Genomic DNA, 19799 nt, shown 5'->3' with positions numbered 1-19799 from the left:
TCTAGAAATATAGACTCTTTTCTAGTAAGTTTAAAACCTTCCCCACTCAACTGATAATAACTCCGCAAATGAGCACATTTCTTAATAGATTATATGTAAATAATAATTTGCTATATGTATTGTGTGTATGTGGCCCCGAACCCATCCTCCGTGTGGAATCTTTGTTCATAATGGCCTAAAACCTTATGTGGTTAGCAAGGCCTTGCTTCCCCATAAGTACCATAACAACACAACACTGATTAATCAACAAATTTCACATCATTTCTATTCTACTGACACTCAAACCTTGCCTAAGGCAATTAACATTACCAGCAGGTTCGTCCACCGTTTGCAGCGGATAGGAGCGAAAACCCGATTGCTGGACCGGGAAAAATTCACCTATGGCCCCAGTTCCACTTGGCGACCGACCACCTTAGGTCCCGCTCCAAACAGCCGAGTCACCCCACTGGCAATTGACATTTTAAAAATGATTCATTATCAGCCTTTAAGAGGACTTATCTAAACACTTTAAAAAATGAAACACAACAAATATAAATTTAACCAAGGCTCGAGTATATGAGTATATTAGCCTCTTGAACAATTATGATTAACTTTCTAAATGATATATCTTTCTTATATGACCACATGACGAGTCGTGTGGTCTCTTGTGGTCCAATCCTGTCGATGCTCTGTTCTCCTCTTGGCTGAACGTCTGTTCAGCACTCTGATCCGGAACTAATCTTGGAAGGAGAGGTCACCAGTACATCGCTTCCTTGAGGGATATTCAGCATCCCTCTCCCCAACTAATTTTCTTTTGGGACAATTTTGTTGTGTAGTTGTTCACTATCATCTTGGCATGATGGGCAAAGCCTCCCACAACTCAAGCTTATGAGTCCTCCGGCCGTGCGTCCTGTAGTGGTTCTGAATCTGTGGAATAATATTAGCAAACATCGCAGCGCAGTAGTGCAACATGTTATTTGCACTGTATTTCTATACTAGGGTATCTCTCTTTGATAGGTTCAATTTCAATGCCAATTCATTTTTCATTTATTTTTCATATGGACCCCAAACAAAACTAAAGTCAAAATAAACAAACCAAAAGAAAATCAAAGAAATAACAAAATAAACATAACCCAAAACAAAAACAACTGGCCAGTTGGTATAACCCTTGTTTTAAGGAACTAGAATAGTCATCAAGCTGCTGTGCAGCCTTACTGAGAAATCCCGTGCCATCTCCTTTCTCTTGCTGTGAAAAAACTCTAAATTATTTGGGAAACATCATCACGATTAACCTCAACATCAGCACACATGGTATCCTCCTTGCTTTTAGGATAATAGGAGAATTCTCATCTGCTTGCTGTCCAACATTCATGAGCAATTCTGCATCATCCATTTATTCTGCTGTGGAAAAATCGTTAGACAGTTTCGGGACCATGACAACACATAAACAACAATCAACACTCAACTCCAGACACCACAGGTTAGGACAACAAATGGGACAACAAATGACACCAAATGACAACAGATGACAACAGATGACAGACATATATTGCATTTCTGGGTTTGATGAAGCAACCCTCCTTTTTTCATTGGGGTCTAAGTATACAAACAGTGGTCTTCATATTCTGAGTCTGATTCGATGTCTTCCTCTTCCAAGTCAGGGAAGTCCAAGTCGTCCAAAGCAATTGTCTCACCTGTTTGCTGAATCAATTGATACGAGGGCAGTGCCGGTAATTTATTATCAATAACCGTAGTGATGCATTTTACACAGAGCTGTCGAATACAAGGTATGCAGCAACAACCACACAAGGTAAACATAGTCACCGATGCCAGTAGTGCAATGAATACATATGTTATCATTGTTTTCCATTTACCAAAAGTTTTGTCCAACCAGTTGGATAGTGGGCTTTCTTGACCTGAGTGTCTTGCCAGCTCTGCGGACATAGTTTAAATTGGTGCACAAAATTGGCTTTGTTCTTAGACATTATGAATGAAATAAGTCTCAGTACTTTTCCATATGACCTAAAGTGATCCAGGAGTAGAAAGACATAACAATTAGAAAAGCCTGGGAAAGCAGGGGCAGATTCACACACACACATTGTTTTGGGCTGATCCAGAGAATATGACGAAGCATGTTGAACCTACTCATGTCCAATCATACTCGGTCGAATGTGAGTCCAACCTATGACACTATAAATAAACATGATAACCGGAAATCATGGCCAGTCTGACAGACTTCCTGCGGGAGCTCTCTTCCACTGAGCCCAGCGCTGATATGCTTTGATGTGTGAATACCAATAAACACTTCATTTTCACTTGAATTACTTCGGTCCGTTCTTAAGCCTCCTACTAAAAGAACCGAATCTAACAAAATGGTGCCGTGACACGAGGTTGGAAGGCTAAAGGACCACCGTGTCGTGAGACCGACCCCGTCCGAGGGAGGACGCCTCGAGGTGATTGGAGGGACAGCTTTTTTCAGACAAATCAGAGGCGCCAGAAAAAAGGTGAGCAGAACACCACTTAATGACTGAATGTAAAATTTCTGCATATTGAATAACCTAAATGAAGTTGTCTGAATTAAGTTGTCCTCTGGTCATGATGATTCGAGTGTTAATGTACTGTCTGTCTGTTTGCATTCAATGGTAACACGTCCAATATAAAAACACATGGCCTTATACAGGGAGAGTGCATAAGTGTCCTGTCAAGTGGATTCGGAAAATAAGACAAGGCAAATTCATTTTATAAATGAATACCAGTTGTGGAACTCGTCTTCAAAATTTTTCCGTGCACTGTTGAGAAGTGAGACGATGTAGTTTATAAAATCCCAAATTGAGGGGTCAACTATTTGGCATTCCGACGCGGAAGATTTCTCCTCTGACGGAAGTTGGGATATAGGATTGAGAATTCAAAGCAGAAATCTGTGAATTTCATTCATATTGAATTCATCATTTTTACTATCTATGTTTTAGGGTTCAGACCTGCAAACAGTGAGTCCCCCTTATGTTCATTTACTTCATTTCCCAGATACTTACTGTGTCTCAACACCCAGTTCTTCTAATCGTGTCTTTGTTTTCTGCTTGTAGCGGCAGATTCCTGCAGATGAAGATGGTATTTGAGAAAACACTAATTTTATCAAGCCAGACTTGGTTCACCTGTGCGTGCCATGTTGGATTTTTTGTAAAACTTTTTGACATTTACAATAATTAGAATAAGTTATAGGTTTACACTAATAGGTCATAATATTATGACCACTGACAGGTTCATAATTTTCTCCTCCCTTCTCGTACCTCCCAGGTGAGATGCATTTCATCAGTAATAAATATCCTTTTACTTTTGTTTTTAAGAACTAGATTACATGAGGAGATTAAGCTCCTGAGCAGGTCGATTCTTAAAACTATATTTATTCAAAGCTACAAAAACAAAATGAAAATGATATTCTTGCTTCTCTTCTGTCACGTTTCATCAGCAGGTACTCACTTTTTGTCACATCAGTCATGTACCTTGTATAAAGTAAACTGACTTGGTAGGAGCAGGGCCACACCTCTAATCACCTGGCAAACCTTATATGTCATCCACCCCCTCAGGACTATTTGATTTCTCTTGATTCTTCTCTCCTTTTCTCTCATTAGTCTCTTTCAACTTTCTCCTGAATTCATCCATCAGTCTCGATCTCATCCACCTATCCACCCCCCTAACCCTCATCCATCCATCCCTCACACCATCCCTCTTTCATGTTCATTCATCCACTCTTCCTTCCTTCCAGAGACAGAGACCCCACAAGGGTCATAAGGTGTCCCAGAGGAGCCTAACAATATGACTTTACCTTAATTCCTTCTCTTAAATTCTCTGTATTACTTTGACTTGTCATTAAACCGGTAACCTCACACTGTTGAATCACGTGGTCATTACTGCTTCTCAGTTTATTTCAACCTCATATTCATATAGGTTAAAGATAACCTACATAGATCTAACATTTAAATGTCAGTTTCGTTGGTGACCTTGTTAGGGTAACAGTGATCCACCGTGTTACAGTTTTTCTCTGTTGGTTTGGCTCATTTCTTGAAACAGAAATTACATTATCAAAATAACATGGACAAATCTCCAAACCACCTCGCAATTGTTCACAACGGAATGGCATTTCTCATTGCTTTCATCAAATTGCAATTGTCTTAATACATATGTCAATTGTTTCAGTGCATCTCTGCAAAAGATTAAGTACAAGTAGCCTACAGTTTGCCTACATTTAGCACATTTTCCAAGTGAATAGATTTTGGTGATCTGAACTGATTAGTTGATTCTTGGTCTAATGGTTCTTCTATCTAAAATATGTCAGCATGATTTCATTGTATAAGTCATCACATGCACAATAATCTGTTCAACTGTCAAAATGGGCCAAGAACATGATACCATCAATACTGTAGAATCTCATGTAACCTTTGATAAATTCAAGACCGTAATTGACAATCAGGTGAAACTAGAACTTTACTAACGAAGGAATTTCAAGCACCTCAGGTGACCAATCAAATGGTAGGCATAGTTAGTTACCTGACAGATGCTGTCCATGATTGTGAGTGCTGCCAAACATGTAGGCCTATATAAAAAAAACTTGGCCAGTATCAATTTCTGAACATGGAGGCACCAGGCCAAGCAAATGAACAAGGGCAAGTTCCTGCTCGAGGAAGATGAAGAAGAAGAAGAGTGAGGATGCGTGGTGGTGGAATAGGGGAAGAGGCCGAGGAGCACGAAGACACCGTGCTGTCCCAGATGAAATTCGGGCCACAATTATAGATCATCCATAGCCACGAAATTTTGCTTGTTTTTTTGTTTGTGTTTATATTACAGTATATGTGTGCTAGGTATATTTTTCTTTTCCTTCTACAATACTATACTGTATGGAAGTTACGTACTTCACAGTATTTGTGTGAATAAAAATGGTTGGTATGAGTGTATTGTGTGTGCTTTGAGGCTACTCTTACTGTGAAACTTTTTTCCTTCAGTTTTATACACTATTGTATTCTGTTAGGTAGTCCTATGCCATAGTGACAAAACATCTAAACATTTTGACTTGTAGTGCTCACACAATGCCAAAAGGACAATGCATTTTGGGGGCACTGACTATTTGAATGAGAAAGAAACTTCATTTTGACACATGGCTGAACTGTTTAGGGGGAGATATGAGCTTTTGCTGGTGAAACGGCAAGCTGCTGTCATCAAACATGTCTGGGACAGAAATGGACACAGAGGTAGTTTTTTTTTAGGGATGTACTTATAAACAACTGCAGTCATGACAACAAATTCATTTGTGAGGTTGTACATTTGTGGGGCTCACAGGGAGATTTGTTTTTATGACAAAGGAGTAACATCCCTCAGCTGTAGGGGGAGCCAACGTGCAAAAAAGCCCAAATTATCTGTAGGCCTCCATCAAACTTAGAGGAAACTGATTTTTTTTTAACTTTGTTGCCTAAAATTCCTAATCTGGGGAAAAATTCCCTTGTTAGGAAAGTTTATGTAAAAAGGAAAAGGCCAAGCAAGTTTTTTGTTTTTTAAACAAGGAAAGCTGTAAAAATAGAAACCACAAGACAGGATTACAAAACATTTTGCAAATGAAACATTTTATTATTCACTGTGGTAGAAATACTAGGAAAAAAAACAATGTATTTAATTTATAATAAAGTTATTTAAATAGATAGACATATTAAATAGACATATTATTACTAGAAATGAGATATTTCATTATTTCATGAAAAATATTAGACAATCTTGCCTCAAAAAGTTGGGACAGGTCCATGTTTCCCACCGTGTAGTATCCCCTCTTCTTTGAACATCTGTAAACATCTGGGAACTGAGGAGACCAGCTGGACCTTTGGGAGAGGAATGTTGTCCCATTCTTGTCTCATATAGGATTCTGGCTGCTCAACAGTCCTGGGTCTTTTTCTGGTATTTTGTGTTTCATGATGCTCCACATGTTTTCAGTGGGTGAAAGGTCTGGACTGCAAGGCATTGCCAGAATGGGAGCACAAGTTGCTTTTGAACTGAAAGCTGATAACAAGTCAAATGGGCCCTCTCCTCTTCAGTCTGGAGGATGAAGAGTCTGTCATTTATATGAAACAGATATAATTGAATACTTAAAGGAAACATTTTCACTGAACAGGCATTGAACAAATGTTGAACAGAATGTGAAAATCTTTTTGGAAATATGCTCAACTTTGAAAAATAATTATTTAAGAGATTGACGTTAAACAGAAAGTAAAGCCAACTTTTAAATATTTTTCATAAACTCTTGAATCTGAATCTCACTTCTCAAGCTAAATTGATTTATGACATACGGATGCATTAATTGTTTGTGGTTTCATGTCAGCTTATTTATGGATGCTGATACACAAAGTTATTCAATAACTTTACTGTATCACTGTACCTGCTTGTAAAAAAGCCCTCAGAAGACACTGGTTGCCTCCTGAACCTCCCACAATGTGAGAGTGGATGGATATTGTAAATTACATTTATGCTATGGAAATTATTATGTTTTCTCTCCTTCTTAAGAAATATGTGTTCATTGAATTGTAAGACAACGGGGTCACACATGTAAAGCCTATATGACCAGATCTCAGTGAAGTATGTTAGTGATGGCGTATTTTCTTACTTTTTTAAAAAATTTTTACACTACCTTCATTGACTGACAAACTGTCCTTTTAAATGTGCACTTTATCTCCCCCAAATTGTACTGAGTTCCTATATTTTGTACAGATCTGAGGATGTCAGAAAATATGACGTTGCACTTGTCTTTATATGTGTGAGATGAACTATTGTTTTGAAATAAAGAAAAACAACTATAGGCATGTTCTGGCTAAGCAGGTTTTATATACTGTTGCCAACAAGCTTGAGCGGAACTGAAACAGAGCCACCGTTCGAAATGCTGCATGTAAGTAGATAGATAAAAAGCAAACTGTGTGTCTGTTCAATTACTCAATAAAGAACTTCAAAAAGCGCAGAGGAAAACATGTTTTGTTACATGTATTTGGCAATAGTTGATTAAAAGATATTGAAAGAGTGAAAACTGTGTTACCAAACTGTGGAGCGAACATAATAAACACATTTTCTTTGAGTCTCTGTTTAGGACTTGATGGGGAGGTTATAAACACCAACTCCATGATGCAGCAGAGTAGGTATTTAAGCTGACTCTGACTGTATTTCTGTAAAGTCTTACAATTAATCCTATTTAAAAATATTATTTTTTATGCTGATTGTTTTAATCATTAATTTTGTGCTGAATGGTTGATAACATATTCTCTTGTAATGTAAACAAGTCAGTATGCATACCCATTTGTTTCACTCTGTTCTTTTTCTCAAACAAAAAAAACTTAAAATCTTCTTTTTTTCAGTATAAATTATAATTATCAAAATCCCGACTAATTAATATCTTGGATGTTGTAATACTCTCAGTCACTGTCCTCATCTGCATTATTGTAGTAATGTTTGTCAACAGACAGGAGCAACCGATCAGTAGGTCAGTTTCTGCCTGGTAACCTGTGATGCTTCATTATATCCTATTACTATTGGTCATAATAATGCTGCATTTGGAGGCTACTGTGAATTTAATCAACCAAATCTGAAATTGGAAATTGCTAAGGATAAATAGAAGAAGAGGAAAGTGAATTTTCCTTTTTAGCTCGTCTGTCATCTGTATTTAAGTAACAACAAAGTTTTTGACGAGCTTTTAGGAAAAAATAGCTAAGCAAACTACGAGGGAGCAATGTTTTTTCCTAATTTAACCCATGTACAGAAAATGACCTCAAAATGAACACGTGCGTTTTTACAGTGTCATTGAATGCAGCATTAAGGGGTCGGGTGATTTCTCAGGTGGTTGGCTCTAAAGGAGGAAGGTAAGACAAGTATACAGAGCAAAGACATCAATACAGGTAAGTTTACACAAAACGGACATTCACAATAAATGCTTCTACCTTTTCATAAAGCCACCAATTTCATGCCTGTCATTTCTGCTGTACACGTATACAACTCTTTTTTAATTTTACAGGTAAATGCTCAAAGTGAAACTAACTGTTGTTTTTGTCGCCATTTTAATATCATCTAAAATCTTGAATATCTATTCGATTTGATATTTTTCTATTTATTTTTCTATATATTTCTATTCTATTTAATAGTGTGAAAGGCTGTGGCTTAAAGTACTTCTTAAAGAATGGTGTGCATAATAATAGGCAGAACCTCGGGTTATCGGCGGGTTATCAGAGTCAGTCGTCCAATAACCGGAAAGTTGGCAGGTTCGATTCTCACTCTCACTACTCAAAAACGTTGGTTCCTGGGTGTCTGTCCACCTCCTTGTCACGATCGAGGTGCCATTGAGCAAGGCACCGTTCTCCCCGGGCGCTGTGAATGGTTGCCCACCGCTCCAGGTTGGCATCTGTCTCCATGAGTGTGTGACCCTGTGCATGTGTGTGTCAACGGGTGCCAACCTGGATGGGTAAAAAGCGGAGGACAAATTTTGTGTGTATGCAGGACAAATAAATCTGATCTTAATATGGGCCAGATAAGATGAAACTAGTGTTGTAACATGCTTTTTAAACAGATGCAACATGAAATAGTTAAAGGGGAACTCCGGGGCATTTGAAGCGCGTTTCCATTGCTAGAGGTTGTCAAATACTGATAGTAGGACACAGAGAGGTCCAGATCTGTGCTCCCTGTGTGGAGATCGCTCTGTTCGCACACCCTGTCATGCGAGGCTAATACGTGGTGGCTAAGGGGCAAGCGCTAACCCTTCCACGTAAAACAACAACTTGCACACTGCAGAAACGTCACACCACTTTATAACCCATCCGACAATAAAGTCACAAGCCTTACCATCAAAACCATATGCATGGTTCTCACATTACTGGCATGGGGACGTTACAAAACAACTTTATAAACAGCATGTAACTCACCGGTTAGTGGTTCGCTCGCGCATGTGAAAGCCCAAAAGAGTCGATGGACGATAATCCCATATACAAAACAATTATCTTCTCTAGAAAAACTGCGTTCAAGTATTTAAAACATTACAACAATATTACTGGGTATGTATTGTTGTACTGTTTTAAATACTTGAACACAGTTTTTCTAGAGAAGATAATTGTTTTGTATATGGGATTATCGTCCATCGACTCTTTTGGGCTTTCACATGCGCGAGCCTACAACCAGCCGGTGAGTTACATGCTGTTTATAAAGTTGTTTTGTAACGTCCCCATGCCAGTAATGTGAGAACCATGCATATGGTTTTGATGGTAAGGCTTGTGACTTTATTGTCGGATGGGTTATAAAGTGGTGTGACGTTTCTGCAGTGTGCAAGTTGTTGTTTTACGTGGAAGGGTTAGCGCTTGCCCCTTAGCCACCACGTATTAGCCTTGCATGACAGGGTGTGCGAACAGAGCGATCTCCACACAGGGAGCGCAGATGTGCACCTGTCTGTGTCCTACTATCAGTATTTGACAACCTCTAGCAATGGAAACACGCTTCAAATGCCCCGGAGTTCCCCTTTAAGTGCGATGTGACCATTGGACAATCGAGTATTTTTTATGAATTTATAACTTTTTAAATTAGCACAGTTGGGGACTTAGATATCTGTCAGTCTAGAAGCAAACATCCGGATTTATAGATATAGATATACTGTATATAGGCAAGGCAATTTTATTTGTTGAGCACAATTCGTACACAAGGCAATTCAAAGTGCTTTACAGCTACCGTATATAGGATATATATATATGTATATATATATAAAGCTATTTGAGCCAGCATTAACACACAAAAACACAAATGTTCTACTTTATTTGTTATGACACATCTGCAACTCCAGTGCTCATTAACTTCCTGCTTCCCTGACCACAGCTTTGTCCAAAGAAGACAAATGATGGGAACTAAGAAGCCGCTGAGGAGGTTTATTGCTTTTCTTCTCATCTGTCAAATTGCATCTCCAGGTATTATCACATTGCACTGAGTTTCTTTCCTTTTACTCTTCATACAATATTCATGCTGAACTCCACTGTTGCAGTATTTGTTTTATAATTAAACATTTGGTACAGAGGAGTAAAAGAGCCTGGTATTACAGAAACATATGAAATGAGTATGACTCCTGGATGCCATATGTAACAGTACCTACCCTACAGTAGCAGCCTCTCCCAGCAGGATAGTAAATACTGCTTCGGAAGGGGTCAGAGTCCATGACAAAGAGTCTAAACAGTTCAAATGGCCTCATTAAATTCCAATCTGATGGCATCTGTGGGAAGCCCAATCCACAAAGACCTCACCTGACAATGCACTGCACACCCTGAGATGTTTCTGTCTACATCCAGACTAGTTAGAGCTCCTTTGGTAGCTTAAGGCATAGTACTCCTAGTACTATTCGGTGGATGGTCATAAGATTGTGGCAGATTGGTGCATATTTTAAATCTTCTTTATACATAACTACAAATCAATAGTTATTGTTAAGATTTCTATATCAAACCATCAGAATGTAAAAACAATAATGCGTAATTCAATGTTTGTCCTACAGCACCACACTCCCTGACCTATATCCACACTGGCACATCAGGAATCTCAGACTTTCCAGAGTTTTTTGCTTCTGCAGTTTTTGATGATGTCGAATTGGGTAGCTGCAACAGCAACAAACCAGGTCTTAACCCCAGTACAAGTTGGATAAGAAAACTCTTAGAAGATAAACCTTCACATCAGGAGTGCTTGATTAACGAGTGTCTTTTCAACCGGGAAAGCTTCAGAGCAAATATTGAAAGTTTGAAGCAGCGCTTTAACCAGTCTGAGGGTAAGTTGGTTTATTTTTAAAACCATTAAACATTAATTGGAGTTGTCAGTAAACAAAAGTTCAGTCTTCACTCTGATTTCAGGCATAATTTTACAGTAAATGTATTACTTCTTCCTCGAAAAGTTCCTTTAGTGTTGTTTCAACACAAGCTGTCAGGTTGAAGGAGATCCACTTTCTACTTCTGTCTTTCAGGTGTCCACATTTTTCAGAGGATGAATGGATGTCATTGGGATGAAGAAACTGGAGACTTCAGCGGTTTTAGTCAATTTGGCTATGATGGCGAAGACTTAATAAGATTTGATTTGAAAACTGTGACGTGGATTACTCCAAAACGTCAGGCTGTCCTAACCAAACACGACTGGGAAAGAGATGGACATAGAAGTTTGTTTTGGAAGATTAAAATTACAGAAGAATGCAGGGATTTACTAAAGATGTATTTGAAATACGCAAACGATGCTCTGCAGAAAACAGGTAGAACCACAGGGCCTACATTAGTTTAATAAACATAAAAATGTTTTTTAAAGAAGTAAAGTGAAGTATACCGCAGCTTATTACATGAGGTGCAGTACAGTTTTGAGGTTCTCATGGTTCCCTTGAGTTTTCCCATTTTATGCTACTTTTTTCCACACTTCCGCTGTACTACATCTCAGAGGGTAATACTGTACTTTCCAACTAGCCTACCCCTGAAGGTTTAAAATAGTTTTAAGCAATTAATTATATTGCGCTGTTATAAAACACTCCTACAGCCGGCTCATGAGTAATTATCAAAAAAGCTTTTAATTTTGTTTAATTCAATAAATGTTAAATTAAGTCAGTATTATATAAAGAAGCAGAGAAAAGTATTTTTAATTGTTTTTAAGAGTACTGTGGATTGTTTTGCTTATTTATTTATTTAATCTATTTTATGCCCATTTCATCCAAAGAGCACCTCAAACAAACCCATCTGAATTCATGAAGTTTTTCTAAGTTGATTTTTTAGTAAGATATATTACCTTGTGATGAATGAACCATTCTTCTGTCTGTCTCTCCAGTTTTTCCATCAGTGTCTCTCCTCCAGAAGACTCCCTCCTCTCCAGTCAGCTGCCATGCTACAGGTTTCTACCCAAACAGAGCCTTGATGTTCTGGAGGAGAGATGGAGAGGAGATTCATGAGGGTGTGGACCATGGAGAGATCCTCCCAAATGATGATGGGACCTTTCAGATGACTGTTGACCTGCAGCTTCATTCATTGACACCTGAAGACTGGACGAGGTTCGACTGTGTGTTTCAGTTCTCCAGTTTCGAGGCCAACATCACTTCCAGATTGGACAAAGCCATAGTCAGGACTAACTCCGGTAAGACGTGATATCAGAAGAGATGTTTTCTGTTTATTTAATATCTTATTGGACAGCTCCGATAACTTAGGGAATTCTTATGAAATTTGGTGGAGAGTCAGTTTATCGGACAAAGATTGACTGTTTTCATTTAATTGTTGACTGAATGGCACCATGTCAAAGCCAGTTAAAGCAAACACCCTTTTTTCTGTTTCTATAGTCATTAAAAGATAATTTACAACTTAGATTATTAGTCCCAGGTTTTTTTTCCCAACATTTTGTCCAAATTCAAGGCGTCCTCCAGGGTTCGGTACTTGGTCCTATCCTCTTCATACTTTATCTGCTCCCCCTTGGCAACATCATTCGCCACCATGGTCTCCATTTCCACTGTTATGCCGATGACGTCCAGCTTTACATCTCCACCAACTCAATCACCCCCGCCACTCACTCCTCTCTCTCCAACTGCCTCGGCGACATCAAATCCTGGATGCAGACCAATTTCCTCAAACTCAACTGTGACAAATCCGACCTGATCATTATCGGCCCCAAATCCCTCACCAAAACCACACAGTTTCCGCCTCACCATCGACAACTCCACCCTGTTTCCACCCCCCACAGTCGCAACCTTGGAGTCATCTTTGACAGTAACCTCTCCTTTGACCATCACATAAGCCAAATCACCAGAACTGCCTTCTTCTGCCTTCTTCTGGGCGGCTGTAGCTCAGGAGGAAGAGCAGTCGCCCACCAATCGTAAGGTTGGTGGTTTGACTCCGGCTTCCCTGGGCTACATGTCGAAGTGTCCTTGGGCAAGACACTGAACCCCACGTTGCCTACTGATGAATCATTCACACACACATTCATACATGATGCATACATGATGCGTGCATGTTAGAAAGCACGTAGTGTGTATAGATGTAGACGTGCTGTATGATTGTGTGTGAACTACATGTGGCATGTAGTGTTAGACGCCCTTTGAGTGGTCAGCTAGACTAGAAAAAGTGCTATACAAGTACAGTCCATTTACAATTTCATCTCAAGAACATTGCCCGACTCCGCCCATCACTCTCCTTCTCTGCTGCCGAAACCCTCATTCACGCCTTCATCACTTCCAGAATTGACTCCTGCAACAGCATCCTCTACGGAACACCTTCCAAAACTTTAAATAAACTACAGTACATCCAAAACTCAGCTGCACGTCTGCTCACCCGCACCCGCGATCACATCACTCCTGTCCTCCAGAACCTCCACTGGCTCCCAGTTCCACAGCGTATTCAGTTCAAAATCCTCCTCCTCACACACAAAGCCCTCCATAATCAGGCCCCCCCCTACCTCACTGACTTGCTCCATCGCCACAATCCATCCCGCAGCCTCCGTTTCATCTGATGCTAACCTCCTTACTCCACCATTCAGAACCAAGCACTGAACCTGGGGCAACAGAGCCTTCTCTGCAGCTGCCCCCTCCCTCTGGAACTCTCTCCCCAAACACATCCGTGACCCTAACGACTTATCCACCTTCAAATCTCTGGCAAAAATACACCTTTTTAAAATAGCTTTTAATGTTTAACCTCAGTCTAATGTGTTTTTAGTGTACTATTTTATATTGTTTTGCTGATTTTATGTTGTTTTTATGTAAAGTGTCTTTGAGTATTTAGAAAAGCACGTTTAAATAAAATGTATTATTGTTATTATTAAATTCCTACAAGTCTATCCAATATGTAAATGTCTGGATGTGCCAAGAAAGTTTCAAAACCTGAGAGCTATTTTCAGACTTTCAGTCTGTTCACTATACCTTTGCACTCATCACTATGCAGAATTGCAAGAGAGCTTGAAAGGAATAAAACAGCCTGGACAGGTCCCCAGTCAGCCAACAGCTACTACACAGTGACAGAAAACCAGTTATAGTCATATTAACCATCACAAAAGCAGAATTGTTCTATAGGAAGAGGCCAGGAATCAAAGGGAGTGCATGTAAACTCTATACACAGAGACTCGAGCCAACAGATGTAAGCTTGTACGTTCTTGCAGTGAGGTGTCAGTGATTACCACCTTTTAAATGGTCATGGATCAGTATTCCTGAGTCTCTTAGAAAACTGTTTGTTGCATGCATGAATTTAATTTTAATGAAGAACAACTCTCTGGCATCCAAAAACAAATTCTAATAGTTTTAACAAAAACACAAATAGGATTCTTTATTCATAATCATTGCATAATGAAATGTTTAAAAGATAGATGTATTACTTAAGAGCAATTAATGCAGTTACACTATGACTGTTGCACTCTCATACCACAATTATCACAATAAACTTAATAAAATAGCCAATGGCTTGTACACTGCCACTAAAAAACAATTTGGTCACATACCAAAGGATGCACAAAATATAAGTATCACCGTCTGAATTCTAAGAACAATGTCCAGAGTTGTTTCATCAACCACTACAAACACTTTCTGATCACACGGCATCTTGTGAATGGAGAATATTGACTTAAAGAGTAAATCTTTTCTTATACTTCCAGGTTCTTCAAGGATACACTTTGCTGCTGTTATTGGAGCTGTTGTGACGCTCGTCTGTGTAGCTGGATTTGTCATCAAGATATGGATCAGTCATAGTGAGTCACATGTTTTTTTTTAGGCAAAAGCCACAGTCATGGTGGTTTTTGTCATGTATGTGATGATAGTTTAGTGCACGTGTAAAATCATTGGCTCAAACTGGTTATAATAAGTATGCAAAACATAAAGAAAAGAAAATATAAAGTCAGTTTTTACCTGATCAAACAATAGTTTTAATTTCATGAATTAACAATAATCAACAAATATAATTTTTTCTCTTTTTCAGGGTAATTCTGTTTTGACCAGTAAAATTAAGTTGAACTGGACCAGTGCAGATGTGACTGACTTCAAGACGACTAGACGAATAGAATCTGTGAAATATGGAGAAATGATTTAGAAATTAGCATTTATTATCATCCTGACGAGCGTGCTGCTGCTTTGGGATTAGCTGGAAAAAATACCTTTTCTCATATTTTAGCTTTACGAACAGCTGGTGTTATGTTCTGTCTGCTTCTTCCTTTTGAAATGTTTTGTTGCACCTCACACCATCAACTTATCCTCTGTTTGTCCAGCTTCGTCAGTCTGAGAGTAGAAGCTGCAGTCAAACACTACAGAGAACATAAAGAACAAGTTTTCTCCACTCCCCAGACTTGCTCCGTGTAAATAGTAATTCGTAAATGTCACTGGGTCCAATGCAGTAAGACACCAGTCGCAGTTTGTTATGAAAAAGCAGCAGGTTACTCCAACAGACATGAAACAGTTCTGATGGCACCAGATTCAAAACAGTGCATGTCTGAAACAGCTTTCTTCACAAATCCAGGAAATAGCTGGTTTGTCTACGCTACACTTTTCAACTGTTGCACTTTTTCCGTTCGTTCTCTTTAAACAACCTCTTGTTAGGAGTTCATGTAAGTTTGCAACTCATTAAGTTAATACAGTTTCTATAGAGATATAATTCCTGTAATTAGGCTAGTATAATCCCCCCCAAGCAATGTCATCTGGTAGTAACGGCACACTTTAAAGAAATCACATTATTGCTTTTGTATCTTATAAGGCTGCTTCTGTTTTTTCACTAATGGTCAATTTGTTTTAAGGATATTAGGAATTTAGGGTATGTATAATATTCATGTTTTTCTGTAACTCTCTAATGATGTGTGAACAGACAGAACCGACAATATTATCAAAAATGTTTATTGATGATGAAGATGGTATTTGAGAAAACACTAATTTTATCAAGCCAGACTTGGTTCACCTGTGCGTGCCATGTTGGATTTTTTGTAAAACTTTTTGACGCTTACAATGCTTAGAATAAGTTATAGGTTTACACTAATAGGTCATAACATTATGACCACTGACAGGTTCATAATTTTTTAAACATTCCAAATGTAATTCATACTCCTTGTTATCCTGGTTCCCCAGTTTGATCCTCAGCTCCACTTTTCACACCTCTCTCCCCTCAGTCAGCCACAGCTGCAGTCAGGTCCTCGTCAGTTCCCTCAGTATATATTCCCCCTGGTTTATCAGTCCTTGTCAGATTCTTCTCCCGTTACTGCCTTTTTTAACTATTGTTTTTTGTGTGTGTGTTCAGTTCTTGGTTTTCCAGCTCAGGCGCATTTGTTTATTTAATTTGTTTTTTCACAAAAAAATCATGCGTTGACATGTTGCTAGAAAAGGTCAGTCAGTGCTTCTGCACAGAAGATGTTGAAAGATATCAAGCAGGAGTACAGCAGAGATTCCACTTCTAAACTACTAAACAGAGAAAATAAAAGCATTTAAGAAAACTTTCAGGTTAAGCAGGTTTTTCTTTTGAGGGGAATTTGATAGACTCTGACAAAACACCAGGGGAAAGTGCAACAAGGAAGAGATAAACAAAAAGATCCTCCACTGTGAACGCTCAATGGAAAAAAACAAGACGACATTTTTTAACTTTAGTCTGAAAATATAAGGAGACAACAAAAGACCTCCTTAACCACTTTTAAATCACTGCCATTAGGCTGTTATGAGCCCAAACTTTTTCTGAGTCCAGTTATATTTTATTTTATTTAGATTTAGATGAATGTTTCAGTCTCTGCCCCTCCTCCACTGTCTGCTCCCTACAGATACCTTCCAGGTGAGATGCATTTCATCAGTAATAAATATCCTTTTACTTTTGTTTTTAAGAACTAGATTACATGAGGAGATTAAGCACCTGAGCAGGTCGATTCTTAAAACTATATTTATTCAAAGCTACAAAAACAAAATGAAAATGATATTGTTGCTTCTCTTCTGTCACCAATCCACCCCCCTAACTCTCATCCATCCATCCCTCACACCATCCCTCTTTCATGTTCATTCATCCACTCTTCCTTCCTTCCAGAGACAGAGACCCCACAAGGGTCAGAAGGTGTCCCAGAGGAGCCTAACAATATGACTTAAACTTAATTCCTTCTCTTAAATTCTCTGTATTACTTTGACTTGTCATTAAACCGGTAACCTCACACTGTTGAATCACGTGGTCATTACTGCTTCTCAGTTTATTTCAACCTCATATTCATTTAGGTTAAAGATAACCTACATAGATCTAACATTTAAATGTCAGTTTCGGTGGTGACCTTCTTAGGGTAACAGTGATCCACCGTGTTAACTAAACACTGAAAGCTTTGGCTTTAGACTCGACATACCTCACTGTTTACTGCAGTTTCTCTTCTTCAGGTGTTTATTTTTCAGAGGATGAATGATGTCATTGGGATGATGAAACTGGAGCTTTCAAAGATTTTAATCAATTTGGCTGCAATAGTGAAAACTTCATAAGATTTGACCTGAACATACAAACATAAATTATTCAAAAACGGCAAGCTGCCGTCATCAAACATGTCTGGGGCAGAGATGGACACAGAAGTAGTTTTTGTAGGGATGTACTTATAAACAACTGCAGTCATGACAACAAATTCATTTGTGAGGTTGTACATTTGTAGGGCTCACAGGGAGATTTGTTTTTATGACAAAGCAGTAACATCCCTCAGCTGTAGGGGGAGCCAAAGTGCAAAAAAGCCCAAATTATATGTGGGCCTCCATCAAACTTAGAGGAAACTGCTTTTTATTTACTTTGTTGCCTAAAATTCCTGATCAGGGAAAACATTCCCTCGTTAAGAAAGTTTACGTAAAAAGGAAAAGGTCAAGAAAGTTTCTTGTTTCTTAAACAAGGAAAGCTGTAAAAATAGAAACCACAAGACAGGATTACAAAACATTTAGCAAATGAAACATTTTATGATTCACTGTGGGACAAATACTAGGAAAAAATTAATATGTTTAATTTATAATAAAGTTATTTAAATAGATAGACATAGTAAATAGACATATTATTACTAGAAATGAGATATTTCATTATTTCATGAAAAATATTAGACAATCTTGCCTCAAAAAGTTGGGACAGGTCCATGTTTCCCACCGTGTAGTATCCCCTCTTCTTTGAACATCTGTAAACATCTGGGAACTGAGGAGACCAGCTGGCCCTTTGGGAGAGGAATGTTGTCCCATTCTTGTCTCATATAGGATTCTAGCTGCTCAACAGTCCTGGGTCTTTTTCTGGTATTTTGTGTTTCATGATGCTCCACATGTTTTCAGTGGGTGAAAGGTCTGGACTGCAAGGCATTGCCAGAATGGGAGCACGAGTTGCTTTTGAACTGAAAGCTGATAACAAGTCAAATGGGCCCTCTCCTCTTCAGTCTGGAGGATGAAGAGTCCGTGATTTATATGAAACAGAAATAATTGAATACTTAAAGGAAACATTTTCACTGAACAGGCATTGAACAAATGTTGAACAGAATGTGAAAATCTTTTTGGAAATATGCTCAACTTTGAAAAATAATTATTTATAGAGATTGACGTTAAACAGAAAGTAAAGCCAACTTTTAAATATTTTTCATAAACTCTTGAATCTGAATCTCACTTCTCAAGCTAAATTGATTTATGACATACGGATGCATTAATTGTTTGTGGTTTCATGTCAGCTTATTTATGGATGCTGATACACAAAGTTATTCAATAACTTTACTGTATCACTGTACCTGCTTGTAAAAAAAGCCCTCAGAAGACACTGGTTGCCTCCTGAACCTTCCACAATGTGAGAGTGGATGGATATTGTAAATTACATTTATGCTATGGAAATTATTAACTTTTCTGTCCTTCTTAAGAAATATGTGTTCATTGAATTGTAAGACAACGGGGTCACACATGTAAAGCCTATATGACCAGATTTCAGTGAAGTATGTTAGTGATGGCGTGTTTTCTTACTTTTTTTTTTTTACACTACCTTCATTGACTGACAAACTCTCCTTTTGAATGTGCACTTTATCTCCCCCAAATTGTACTGAGTTCCTATATTTTGTACAGATCTGAGGATGTCAGAAAATACGACGTTGTACTTGTCTTTATATGTGTGAGATGAACTATTGTTTTGAAATAAAGAAAAACAACTAGAGGCATGTTCTGGCTAAGCAGGTTTTATATACTGTTGCCAGCAAGCTTGAGCGGAACTAAAACAGAGCCACCGTTCGAAATGCTGAATGTAAGTAGATAAATAAAAAGCAAACTGTGTGTCTGTTCTGCTGTGCGGCATCAATTACTCAATAAAGAACTTCAAAAAGCACAGAGGAAAACATGTTTTGTTACATGTATTTGGCAATAGTTGATTAAAAGATATTGAAAGAGTGAAAACTGTGTTACCAAACTGTGGAGCGAACATAATAAACACATTTTCTTTGAGTCTCTGTTTAGGACTTGATGGGCAGGTTATAAACACCAACTCCATGATGCAGCAGAGTAGGTATTTAAGCTGACTCTGACTCTATTTCTGTAAAGTCATACAATTTATCCTATTTGAAAATATTATTTTTTATGCTAATTGTTTTAATCATTAATTTTGTGCTGAATGGTTGATAACATATTCTCTTGTAATGTGAAAAAGTCAGTATGCATACCCATTTGTTTCCTTCTGTTCTTTTTCTCAAACAAAAAAAACTTAAAATCTTCTTTTTTTAATATAAATTATAATTATCAAAATCCCGACTAATTAATATCTTGGATGTTGTAATACTCTCAGTCACTGTCCTCATCTGCATTATTGTAGTAATGTTTGTCAACAGACAGGAGCTGCCGATCAGTAGGTCAGTTTCTGCCT

The 19799-nt window shown here is 38.3% G+C and overlaps 1 protein-coding gene across 1 annotated transcript; it reads left to right on the top strand.

Moving 5' to 3' along the window:
* The first annotated feature begins 7703 nt into the window (after positions 1-7703).
* LOC142368086 (major histocompatibility complex class I-related protein 1-like) lies at positions 7704-17118 on the top strand. Its single transcript, XM_075450145.1, has 7 exons — positions 7704-7895; positions 9850-9938; positions 10514-10780; positions 10973-11251; positions 11812-12114; positions 14608-14700; positions 14928-17118. The coding sequence occupies exons 2-7, from the start codon at positions 9869-9871 to the stop codon at positions 14930-14932; spliced, it is 1017 nt and encodes a 338-aa protein (XP_075306260.1). The 5' UTR covers positions 7704-7895; positions 9850-9868; the 3' UTR covers positions 14933-17118.
* Positions 17119-19799: the final 2681 nt, after the last annotated feature.

Source organism: Odontesthes bonariensis, chromosome 18 (assembly GCF_027942865.1).
Source record: "Odontesthes bonariensis isolate fOdoBon6 chromosome 18, fOdoBon6.hap1, whole genome shotgun sequence".
NCBI lineage: Eukaryota > Metazoa > Chordata > Actinopteri > Atheriniformes > Atherinopsidae > Odontesthes > Odontesthes bonariensis.
The sequence above is the reverse complement of the archived record's forward strand: the minus strand, read 5'-3'. Positions and strand labels throughout refer to the sequence as shown.

Excerpts from the sequence above, each read along its gene's own strand:
- LOC142368086 (XM_075450145.1), top strand. The coding sequence starts at position 9,869 with ATGATGGGAACTAAGAAGCCGCTGAGGAGGTTTATTGCTTTTCTTCTC. Across the intron at positions 9,939-10,513 it reads CTGTCAAATTGCATCTCCAG|CACCACACTCCCTGACCTAT; the intron begins GTATTATCACAT and ends TTTGTCCTACAG. Across the intron at positions 12,115-14,607 it reads CATAGTCAGGACTAACTCCG|GTTCTTCAAGGATACACTTT; the intron begins GTAAGACGTGAT and ends TTATACTTCCAG.